The sequence below is a fragment of the Pelophylax lessonae genome, assembly GCF_965119305.1.
Source record: "Pelophylax lessonae genome assembly, chromosome: 1".
NCBI lineage: Eukaryota > Metazoa > Chordata > Amphibia > Anura > Ranidae > Pelophylax > Pelophylax lessonae.
In genome coordinates this window covers 76,861,139-76,874,124 of record NC_138768.1, presented here as the reverse complement: position 1 = coordinate 76,874,124, position 12,986 = coordinate 76,861,139, and the positions used below count along the sequence as shown (strand labels likewise).

Below are 12,986 nucleotides of genomic sequence, written 5' to 3'. Positions count from 1 at the left end.
CAGTCAGTCAGCAAAAAATCTGAAATACTACACTGTTTCAGCAATTTGCATTTAAAATGTAGGTTTTGGTTGCATACATTTGAAAACCGAAACCTGTTTTTTATGCAGTTTGCTAAAACTGTGTAGGATTTTTTTTCTTTTTGCTGACTAGCTGCTTAGTGTGGTGGGAGTTTGTTTTGTATTGTAGGAGACGCTGCAAGGAAGATTTCTGCCAAAAGAAGCTGCCTGCAGGTAATAGGATACAAATCATTACACATAATTAAGGTATTTAATTCTGTCCCCCCCAAAAAATTAAATAAACTTCAGCTTTAGGTTACCAAAAATGCTAACTTTCAGGTAGCTTTTTACCTACTTCAGACTTTATATTCTATTTGTATAAAGCCTAAAGGGATTAGGTTATCCCAAAAACTAGAATTTTTAATAACTTAAAGAAGTACGAGCAAACCTCGTTTGGCTGTACACAGTGGCGGCTGGTGGTTAATTTCCTTGGGGGGGGGGTGGCCCACACCACCCCCAGCTAGCCAACCACATAACCCCCCATCGCTCGATCGCCTGTCAGGCCCCCCCGCCAGCCCCTGCACTTACAGGTGGTGCCTTCACCCCTGCATCTCCTCTAGAGTTCTGGCAGTCGATTCTCCTCCTGGCCAATCAGGAGTTAGGACTCGTGGCCAATAGGGTCTTAGGACTCCCGGCCAAACTGCCCTGCTGGGTGATCAGTTCAATAGAATTGGATATCTATACCCCTCCTAGCCGGCGATATTATGTATATTACCCACATTATGTTATACATGATCTGAATACACGAGTGTGGCCGCTCTATCCTCATATGGTCCCAACGCTTGCCCCGGGAGATGGTATGCCTGGTGCATGACTTTATGGGAATAAATGTCTTGAAGGTCTCTCTGGCCATGAAGAAGCCTCTGGCAAAACGCGTCAGCTCTTTGAGGACCTATAGACTATATTCGCTATGAGACATAATTGTTGCCAATTTGGTATTTTGTATTAATGATTCCTTAGGGAATACGATTGTTTTATGTGAAAATTTTGTATGCATATGTACTTCTCTTTTATCTTTATGATTTAATAAAATTGGTTTTATTGAAAAATTGTTGCATTTGTGAGCATCCCTCCTTCATTGGCCTTGAAAATCCCGCCCTTTCTTTTTTTGTTTTTGATTACTGTTCATTATTGGGATGTTGGCCTTTATTTCACGGTAATTTGCTACTTTGTTTAATAATTGGTGCAACAGAGTTGTATTGATTTTATCGGTGATCCTTTTTTTATTGGTAATAAATAAGGTAAAGAATTTTTTAAGATTTGTGTACTTGAATTTCTTCTGAAAGGGGAGTCAACACCATGAAAGCCCCGTTTTTGCTCTTTTATATCTTGGGGTGTGGTGTTGACATGATTGGCTAGGTCTTTATTTAAATCATAAGATACTGTTTGGTTAAAGCTACAAATTCAGACACATATTTTTCAAATATTTTATTGAAGAGAGCAAAAAGAATCAGACTGTCTAAATTGAGGCGCACATCCGGATCTGGACTCTGCCAACATCCCACTACCAGGACCAGTCATGGGCCCAATACAGAGCACAGCTGCACATTACTGTCCTAGGACAGCTGCCAAGAGTCAAATATTGGCATTTTTCTAACACAGAATAAGAACTTTGGTTTTAGGGTCCAACAATCTTAAAGCGGTGCTAAACACAAAACCAAAAATGTATTATATTGCAGCTTACCAATCATTAGATGTGGAGGCTTCATCAGTTTTACTTTTTTGGGCTTTTGTCCCCCTCTGTTTTCACGTGGCCAATAACACACCTCCTGTATTAGTAACACACAACTTTGGAGGAATGTGCACAGGCAGTACAACAGACAGTAGCATTGTACGTCTGGGGGTAGGGTAGTGTTAAATGTATTAGCAGTTTTAAATACACTAACAAATTGAAGCCAAACTCCAGTTCATACATTAAAATCAGGTACAGGAGACAGTTTTTTTTTTCCTTTTGGTATAAAGGTTTTACATGAATAAATAAAAGATGATCATTTTAACCACCCCTGTCAGCATTAAGTGGTTTGTCTCATTCATGAAAAACTGATTCTGTTCAGTAAACAGCTTGTACTTCTGAAAAACAACAGATTTGCTGGCTGGATCACAGATGAAAGTAGAAAAAAGAAAGCCTAAAAAAGAAAGCTAATGCAACCATCACATCTAAGAATTGGTAAGCTGCTATATAATAAATGTTTGATTTTGGGTTTAATAACACTTTAAAAATTCTTAATACATTTTCAGATAGAAATACAATTGTGAACATAAATTTCCAGCAAGAAATATCATTGCTGGCAGAATCCTTGCAGCATGAGATTATATGGCATATGCCTTGTGTATTATACTCCAGTGAAGCTGGATGTTATGGTTTCTCCTTCACTCGAGAGTGTCACTTTGGATTTCTGTAGTATGGTCTGAATGTCCTGTAACACAAAAAAGAGACATTTTTGGGTACTGGTTTCTATAAAAGGCAACACCGGATAAGCTTAAAAACAAGTTTTAAAATTGTCACCGGAATGATGTGGAGGTATCTAGAGCTGCCTGCGTAAATCATTGAAAGTCCCCCAAACTCTTCTGTCTTGGCCCAAATTCCGAGGGGTTTTGAAAGGCAAAGCTCCTGATCAGAAGATCGACTTCTGTCCAACCAGCCTGCCCATACATGGATCGAAATTCCACTGGTCCCTGCTGAACTGGCCAGATTTCGATCCATGTATGGCAAAAGTAAGGATACCCTTAAAGAACTACTATACATTTTTAAGTATATCCTAAAAATGTTTTTAAATATATTTAAAGCGGAGTTCCACCCAGTGAACATTTTTTTTTAATAAAAATACCCCCGGGACAGTCAGGGCTAGTGCATTCCACAATGGATAGCCTCTGATCTGGCCCGGGTTGCACTTACCTGCAAGAAGAAATACTTACCTTGAAAATGTATTCTCCAGCGCTGCCATCTCAGGTGTGGGCAGCTTGAAGCCAACGCGATCCTCTTCTGTGTCCTCTTCCGTCTTCTTCAGTCCCACGATGCACTGCACCGGCCCAGCCGTCACTTCCGGGGCTGCAGCGTCATCCCTGCACAGCTTCTGGGCATGCCCAGAAGCTGTTTTGCAAGGTATGACGTGCCTACACCGGAACTGACGTCGGGGCCGGTGCAGGCGTATTGATTCCTGGGAGCGATGACGTTCAGCTCCCAGGAATCATTGCAAAGCAGAAGTGACGGCGTGTGCCGCAGCTGAGGAAGGAGGAAGTGGATGGTAAGGTAAGTATATTTTCTTCTAAACGAGGTAAGTAAAAAAAAAAAAATTGCGATTATTCATTTGTTTTTCAGGTGACCCGGAGCGAGAAGATGGAGGTAAGTATAATTTTAGGGTGGAACTCCGCTTTAATGCAATAGCATTGAGAGGTTGAAAGGTTATATATACATCTTTGCAAGTAACGTTAAGGTATGTGAAAAGAACACCTTTTTTTCTAAGCCCTCATGCACGTTTGACATTTTTACAGCTGCTACTAGGGGCCTCAGACATTTTTTTTCCTGCCTCTTACCTCCCCTACCAGCCTTTTTCAACCAGTGTGCCCAGGCACCCTGGGGTGTCTTGAGGTTTCTTAACGGGTTCCTTGGCAAAATGGCTCAAAATTGCCCAAAAACTGTTTTCAAAAAAAGATTTTCATTGTGCACAATTATAACCTTCTAACTGCCGGTGTCCAAACGACCATTGACATAATCAGTTGATAAGGAGAATGTCAGTCGCCTGCATAGCATCCTTGTTTGACCCTCCCCTGCCCCTCACATTAGCTGAATGATAGAGAATAACTCAAGGAGAAGAGAAACATTGGAATACTAGTCAGTACCAGTTTACAAAAGTCTATTTGCTTTGGAAGAATAAATCACCTCTAACGTTGGGTGTCCTACCTGGACTTGTGGATGTTGCTGCATTATGTAAGACTATTAGGCTGGCCATACATTATACAATTTTCTTACACATTTTTCTTTAGATTTACCTTCAACTATATAGTACAAAGACCTGCCTTATAGGATACAAGTGAAAGTGTTGTTTAGTTTTGACCTCCTATTAAATGTTTTTTGGTAAATCTAACAGAAAATGGTACAAGAAAATTGAGCATGTATGGCCAGCCTTAGAATAGTTTTTACATTTTAGAATGGGGCGCCTCAAGAATGTCCATCATTTTTAAAGGGTGCCTTGACTGAAATAAGGTTGAAAAACACTGTGTTAGTCTATAGCAGTGATGGCGAACCTTGGCACCCCAGATGATTTGGAACTACATTTCCCATGATAGTCAGCTACACTGCAGAGTGCATGAGCATTATGGAAATGTAGTTCCAAAACATCTAGGGTGCCAAGGTTCGCCATCACTGGCCTACAGGGTTGATTTACCAAAGGCAACTAGACTGTGTACTTTGCAAAAGTACAGTTGCACTCTGCAATCGCTCCAGGGCTTAGTAAATAAGGTACAGCTTTTCTTTGTAAAGAATACCAAATCACATGCAAGGAAAATAAAAAAACAGAATTTTTGCTTGCACATGATTAGATGATGAAAGAGCTTCTGCTCATTTACTAAGCTCTGGAGCAACTGCTGTTGCAGAGTACAACTGCACTTTCCAAAGTACAAAGTCTAGTTGCCTTTAGTAAATCAACCCTATAGGCTAAAAGGCAGGGGAGCTAAGTCTGAGTTTGCAAAGTGCACAGTCAATTTGTCTTTAGAAAATCGAGCCCTATGTGTCCATGCACACAAAGGAGTTGATTTACTAAAGGCAAATAGACTGTGCACTTTGCATTCTGCAAGAGCAGTTGCTCCAGAGCTTAGTAAATGAGGTAAAGGTTCACTTTGCAAAGAATACCCAATCACATGCAAAGAAAAGAAAAAACAGCATTTTTGCTTGCACATGATTGGATGATGGAAGTCAGCAAAGCTTCTGCTAGTTTGATAATCTCTGGAGTAACTGCAGTTTGCAAAGTGCACAGTCTATTTGCCTTTAGCAAATCAACCCCATAGACTTTTATCCACATTTAGTGGCAGGAGCTTTCAGAGGCAGGAAAAAAAACCCCACTGCCAGTGCGTCCAGAAACAGTAGAGTTTGGGAGAAACAATGCTTGACACTTGTTAACGCCTGGTAAGGCTAGGTGTGTTAAGTGCTTGAGCATTAATTAATTTAATTGGCCAGAATCAGCTGTCAGCATGAATCACTTCTGACAAGTTTTCCTGACACCAAGAGAATAAAGGTGATGGGAGGGGGGGGCTTCAGCTTATTGACAGCCTCAGCTCTGTTCCTGTGTGCTGTAAGAATGTGTTTGTGTGTGTGTAGGGGGGGGGGGGTCCATTCATTCCGATCAGCTCTCAAAGCTCTCCTCACTGACCTCTGCAGAGTATAACTTTTATAACTTATAAACTCTCAGAAAAGCTTTATATTTCAGCACTTTGAATGGCTGTAGAGAAGAGAAAACTGCAGATAAATAGGTATAACTTATGTAAGAGGATTTGTATCATCCCTGTGTATCACCCAAGGCCAGTCACTTCATTGGGTATATGTAAGGGTTTGCAACCACTTTTACTATGGCTTTAAAGGACTATCATTACATAAAATTGTTTAGCTGTGAGTGGAAACAAAGCAAAACCCAGATATAGAAAATTTACTTACAGGAAGTTTATAGTGTTGACAGCTTTCAACGAGATCACAAAAAGCAGGGTGTTTCAGGAGAGAGGTGACAGACACTGCGCCACCGTCTGGGTTTATTTCACTGAATATGCGCTGGATACTCTGTAGAGAAAAGCAAATGAATTATTGATGCTGGAACCAGTGACATACCATGATATACTGATTGGAAGGGCTTATCTTCTTTGGCAATGTTCTCTTGCTTAGTAAATGTTTAACAAGTAATCACACTCTTGTTTTAATTAAGATTTTGCAAATGACCTGCCCTTTGAAAAGTACCTAAGAATTTTTAGTTTTATTTTTTTTTATTTTCAGCTCTTGAAGTGTTGTTTACTTTTTACATTTTTTAAAATATAAAAGTCTTAATTTTACAGGTGATCACCAAATATTGTTTTTCTTTTCCTCTCTAGAGTGTCCTGATCTATTTTATTCTTTTTCATCCATTATTAGAGTGTCCTAGATGCCTAATTTCCCATGCAGCAAACCAGTCACTCTCTTATAATGTCAGAGCTTCCTGATGGAGGGGACCCTTCCTGCATATTGGCTTGGGTAACTGTCTTATTCTTATCTCTGATTCTCAGGTCAGTAGCCTGCAGCTCATAGGTGCCTCTGGACACTGACAGCGGCGTTTGATGCCTGCTAGTTGTATAGTGCAGGCTTCTGAAAGAAAAGGTGTGTGCTAATTATGTCCGTTTCCAATGATTATTTACCCAATACAGTGATACTGCTGGCAAATGTGTCAAGGCAATGACAGGGGAGTTCCCTGCTCCTCTGTCACCACTTGCCCACAGCATTGCCTTAACATCCAGCAGCCTGTTCATAGCCTGAGTATATGCAGAGGATTCTTGGTAATGATGTAGGGAGTATGGCAGACTTCTCCTTCGGGTTGTCAGTGCTGCTATGATAATTTATAGAGCTCTGTGATGACACCACAGGAGCTAAGAAAGGTTTTAAATTAGGGATAGACTGATTATCGGCAAGGCTGATATATCGGGGGGCCGATATGCACTTTCCCCAATATCTTGGTATCGGCCCCGGATTGGCCGATATTTTTGTGACATCATTCTGCCTTCTTAGGCCGCCTCCCTCGCCTTGGACAGCCTCGTCTGGAGTCGGGACTAGTTTCGCAGAAGTGTATCACAGCCATACACCCATCCACAGCAGCCTGGTGCCAGCCAGCCACCCACATCCACCGGCCCTGTACCAGACAGCCACAGGCACTGTACCAGCGAGCCAGCCAGCCACCCACAGGCCCTGTACCAGACAGCCACAGGCACTGTACCAGCGAGCCAGCCAGCCACCCACAGGCCCTGTACCAGCCAGCCACAGGCACTGTACTAGCCAGCCACCGACAGCCCCTGTGCCAGCCACCCACCCACCACAGGGTGTCAGCCAGCCACCCACCACAGGTGCCAGAAAGCCAGCCATTAAGCATTAAACAAAAATTAACATGTTCAGTACCAGATTTGTGTCAAAAATTGTCTTTATTTTTCAAAAATTTAAATGTACAAAATACTGGCCCATATAGGCCGATACCGATACGTTATGACCAAAATATCGGTATCGGCCCTGAAAAAAACATATCGGTCTATCCCTATTTTAAATGACTGCAAAAAAACAGGAAAATCAAAAATTACAGCTGAGATACTAATTTTGAAGAAGGACCCTTCTGGCGAAGGTTTGCCGACAAAAAATCAGCCTAAAATTTTTTGATCTGTGCAATCTTGTTTTCAAAACAATTTAACATGCCTCCTAATTTTATTTTTTTGAGGCTACCTCTGATAGCCTCTACCCTGTCTATTAATCGTTTTTATGCAGACAATGCACAACGGTTTCAAAGTTCCTGAGTTTGCACCCGCTGTCACAATTGAAAACAATGCGGCCGTGCAGGGCTCCGCCCATGCAGCTGCAATATTTAGTCATAGAGTTCTGTAAATGAATGAACTAAAACTACTAACAGCCATTGTGGCAGACAGCTTGTAGTATTCAATGAACTGCAAGGGCATTAGTGAGTGCTCTCATAGTTCATTGAGCTTACTGGACTTCAGTAACTGCCTGCCCAGAGGTACGGTCAGTCTGCAAGAGCCTGACATTGTACCCACGATCTGCTGATTGTGGGTGCAATGCTGTACAGGTTCCCAAGAAAAAAAAAATGCACATTATTTTTACCTTCAAAAATAGGCATTTATAAATGTTTTAGGATGAACTTGACCTTGTAAAATGGTACAGACCTCTGTTATTTATTTTATGTACAATCACCTATGACTTCCTCTCAGTTATCGTTCAGACAGGATAAAGTAAATTATAGGTTCATGACACAGGAGGGGGGCGTGCCCGGAAGTGAGGATGTGAGTGTGGGCTGTGTATCTCCTCGCTGAACACCTCTCCCGCCGGAGCTGACAGAGACGCCGCGAGGACGCCCTAAAACAGCGGAGCTAGAGAGCCGGAACTTGGCTGTGATCCAACCGCCGACATCCGAGCAGCTCGTGCCTCGGGAGGGGAGAGAGGAGCAGCTGTCCCGTGCGTGGAGAGAGAGACGGAGCCCGGCCAGATCCCGCCGCTCGGAGCGTGGGCGGCTCGACCGGGTAGGGGAACGTGTCTCGGACCTCCCGCTGGGTGTCTCCGCCGCCAAGCCCCTTGCTGCTGGAGCGCGCCGGGGTAACGGTGTGGAGAAGACAAGGAGAGTAGAAGGAGGAAATAGGACACCAGTCTCTTGAGCTCCCGCACTGCAGAGAAAGGAGGGGGGACTCCCGGATGGTGATCTTCCTGGTTTGATGCCAGAATGGCTAAAAATTCATAGGTGAGGAGATAAGCACTGAAACCATGAAGGACGGAAACTTTGAAAAGCCGGCCCGAACAAGCACAAGACACCTATTGCAGGTCATTATATTTTTTTAAGCACCTTAATGTGAAGGGTTTCCCCCAGAGAAAAAGGACTGTATACCTACCGAAAGAGGACAGCTTTGAACGTGGGTGAGATAATACCTTTTTGTTTTTTTATCTTCTACCTATATCTACCTATTTCCATTATTTGTGGGATGGCCATAGACTGTGATATCCATAGCGGGTAAAGAGGAAGAAAAAGGGACTGCATCCCCTCTGTGCCGGATATCTGTTTGCCTCTTGGTGTTATTGAAATAAAGCCTCCTAGAGGAATTATTAGAAACTGGGAGAGAACTGGTTATTGAACTAAAAAGGAAAGCATGACATTAACTAAAAAAAGGAAAGGAAAGAAAAACACTATAAAAGTCAAGATAAATAAACCAGAAGGAGAAATAGATAAATACTTTGCTAATAATCATAAAACGCCAAGGGAAGTAAAAATGGCAAGATGTGGAAACAGTGCCCTAACAAGCCCAGAGTCAGGGGATGTGCCGAGCTCTATGACTACCTCTCCTACCTCAGAGAATTATCTGGAAAGTCCGGAGACGAGTCAAAGGGAGAATGAAATATCTTGTAATTATGCACAGAGCTTGGAGTGCAGCGCTGAGTTAAAAGCTATACTACAAGCTCTACCAACTAAAATAGACATAGAACAGATGGTGCATAAAATAGAGGAAGCACATCAGAGAGAAATGCAGGAAATTAAGAAAGATATACAAAATATCTCACAAGCTTTAGTGGAGGAATCAAAGGCCAGAAAAGATATTGAAGAGAGAGTAACATCATTGGAATTAACAAGAGACATACAAAGGGAGATAGACGAGAAGATACAATTACAATTGGAGGAGATAGAAAACAGAAATAGACGTAATAACCTACGCATAAGAGGCATACCTGAAACGGTGGGAAAAGAGAGATTATTAGAAGTAGCGGAAGATATTTTTAAACAGATCATGAAGGACAAATATCCGGAACAACTGGAGATAGAAAGAATACATAGAACCACTGGCCCCAGAAATAAGGATGAGAGAAGCCCAAGGGATGTGATCTGCAGACTATTTCACTACGTACATAAAGAAGGGATTTTAAGACTGGCATGGGAATCCCAGGATATAAAAGTGGAAGGAGGGTTAGTTAGGATATATGCAGACATCGCCAGAGGTACATTGAGAAGAAGAACTCTTTTGAAACCGCTACTAGACCTGGCAAGAAAAGCAGGATGTACATACAGGTGGGGGTTCCCATTCTCTGTAACATTCCGTAGGAACGGACAGTACTTTAACCTTAGGACATATCAGGACAGGACGGCATTTTTCCGGTTTATTGAAACAGATCCTATTCAAATAGTGAATTGGCTGAACCGATTGCCCAGTGAAAAACCGCCAACATACCTTCAACAAAGGGAGAAAAGATCAGAGATACTATCAAGAGAAGAAAGAAGATAAAGAGACTTAACTATTAAGAGATTGTAGTGAGATCCCCTTATGGGAATTAAGGGTTAATAATCTCCCCCCTTTTTTTTTTTTTTTTTTTTACACAATTTTTGAAATTCTTGATGGAAGTTATTCCTCTAATCACTAATTTTACGGGGGATTTTGGGAGGGGGTCATCTTTTTTAAACCCCCTTTTTTTTTTTTTTTTTTTACACAATTTTGAAACTATGATGGAAGTTATTCCTCTAATCACTAATTTTCAGGGGATTTTGGGGAGGGGTTCCCCCTTTTTTTTTTTTTTTTTTTTTTTACACAATTTTGAAATTCTTGATGGAAGTTATTCCTCTAATCACTAATTTTACGGGGGATTTTGGGAGGGGGTTATTTTTTTTAAACCCCCTTTTTTTTTTTTTTATTATTACACAATTTTGAAATGCATGATGGAAGTTATTCCTCTAATCACTAATTTTATGGGGGATTGATAGATTAAGCTCCTTCCTTCCCACAATTGGGGGGAGGAAAGAAGGAGGGGATTGAATTAATGAATTTGAAAATGTTGTGATGCTTATTATGTGATGAATGACGCTTAGGGGATCGGGGGGAGGGATGGTTGGGGAAGGGAGAGAAGGGAAGAGGGAGGTTATTCTCAAACCTACTTCCTCCCCACCTATCCCCAGGGTCATAATTTAGACATCTTAATGTCCTTTGGTAATTTATTGAGAAGGGAAGGCCTCTACTTATTGGGGGAAATTGAAGACTATGAAGGGAAAGAAGGAAACTCCGGTAAATCTTAGAATAAAATAAGGATAGAATGAGCACATAAAAAACGGCGGGAGGAGGTGGAGGAGAGTCCACAGAGAATCACTTCAGGGCACGACCCTATCTATAGAGTCACACAAGTGGCACGAAAGTGACCGTGTGAAATAAGGATAAGTTTTGTTATTATCCGAAACTACGGGGTAGAGGGCCGCTCTCTTGTAGAGATCGTCCCCCTCGAACCCGTAGGAAGGGGGGGTAAAGGGGGGGTGGGGGTTTAGGAAAAGTGGAGGGGGGGTTTTCCCTTTTTTTTTTTTCTCTCTTCTCTCTCTCTCTCTCTCTCTCTTCCTCCTTTTGCTCGTTTTTGCGCCACGAGCTAAGGATGGAAAATATAAAGGTGGTATCATATAATGTCAAGGGACTCAATGTACCAGAAAAAAGACACATGCTATTATCTGACCTAAAGCAGTTACATACTAGTATAGCGCTGATTCAAGAAACGCATTTCAGGACGGATAAATTACCCTTTCTTAAAAACAGAAATTTCCCTTATGTATATCATTCCACTTATACACAATCTAAAGCAAGAGGAGTCTCCATACTTATTGCAAACTCTGTCCCTTGGACTTTTCAAGATAAAATGCAAGACCCGGAAGGAAGATTTCTGTTTGTTAAGGGGAAAATAGGAGAAATACAAATAACAATAGCAACAATTTATGCGCCCAATAGCAGACAGGAAAGATTCATAGCTAAAGTAATAGAGAAATCTATGAGGTTCTCAGAGGGACAGTTAATTATGGGAGGAGATTTTAATTGCCCATTAACACCAGCATTGGATATATCTACAGGGACATCGACTTTTTCAGCAGGAAGGAATAAAAAAATTTTAAAGACACTATATAAAGCTCAACTTATAGACGCATGGCGGTTACAACATCCCTCTGAAAAAGAGTACACTTTTTTTTCTACGCCGCATAAGATTTATTCTAGAATTGATTTTTTTCTTATACCACATGCACAATTACAATCAGTTCAAAAAACAAGTATAGGTAGTATCACATGGTCAGACCACGCACCTATATCCTTGCTGTATAATTTAGTGGTGAACTCTGCACAGGGGAGGAGCTTCTGGAGGCTAAACGAAAGTCTGCTACAAAAGGAAGAGATATTAAGGGAAGTTGAGAGAGAAATGAAAAGTTTTTTTGAAATAAATGAACAACCAGACTGTAAGATGGGAATACTCTGGGAGGCACATAAGGTAGTTGTGAGAGGACTCCTTATAAAACATGGAGCACGTATTAAAAAAGAAAGGAATGAGCAATTGTCACAGCTTTTGGGAAAACTTAGAGAACTAGAGATAGAACATAAACAAAGACCAATAGATGTAACCTTGGTCGAGTTAAAACTAGTCAGGAAACAGATAACAGACCTGTTACAGTATAAAGCAAAAGCTGCCATACAAAGATGCCGCAAGTTAAATTATGAGGCGGGTGATAAATGCGGGAAAGTACTGGCTAGAACTGTGCGTGAGCAGAGGAAAAGATCCTATATACCATCTATCACATCAAGAGAGGGAATTAAAAAGACTTTGCCAAAACAAATATTGAAAGAATTTGAGATATATTATACTTCTCTATATAATTTACAGGAGACACCCCCTCAACAGCAAGATATGGATCAGTATCTGGTACAGTCACGGATGCCTAGACTCTCGGAGGAGGACCGGGAAAGTCTGGAAGCCGAGATTACACTAGAGGAAATAAAACAGGCAATTAGAGCCATGAATCCCGGGAAGGCGCCTGGCCCAGACGGCCTAACGGTACAATATTACCAGGTACTGTTCCATATTTTGGGACCGTATATGGCAAAGCTGTATAATGCATCAGGTCCGGAAGGGAAACTAGCGAGAGATACACTTACAGCTCATATCTCGTTAATATTAAAAGAGGGTAAAGACCCAGCGGCATGTGGCAGCTATAGGCCAATATCCCTATTAAATGTGGATTTAAAAGTACTGACTAAAATCTTGGCAAGTAGATTGGCAGAACTCCTTCCAAAATTAATACACCTAGATAAGGTAGGCTTTATGCCATCTAGAGAGGCAAAAGACAATACAACAAGAATCCTCAATTTGATGCAAGTAGCAAAAGAAAAAAAGATCCCTTATGTTGTGCTGAGTACGGATGCAGAGAAGG

General features: G+C 41.4%; 1 protein-coding gene across 2 annotated transcripts in view; it reads right to left on the bottom strand.

Annotated features, from left to right (window-relative positions):
- Positions 1 to 1,813: 1,813 nt before the first annotated feature.
- The window catches only part of SPEF2 (sperm flagellar 2), a 237,957-nt gene continuing 226,784 nt past the window's right edge, over positions 1,814 to 12,986 (bottom strand). For both annotated transcript variants that reach the window (XM_082264268.1, XM_082264269.1), the window contains exons 36-37: positions 5,705 to 5,824; positions 1,814 to 2,474 (exon numbers count right to left, since the gene is read on the bottom strand). In XM_082264268.1, coding sequence (XP_082120394.1) covers positions 2,391 to 2,474; positions 5,705 to 5,824 — 204 coding nt within the window. In that variant the 3' untranslated portion in view covers positions 1,814 to 2,390. The remainder of the gene's footprint in view (positions 2,475 to 5,704; positions 5,825 to 12,986) is intronic.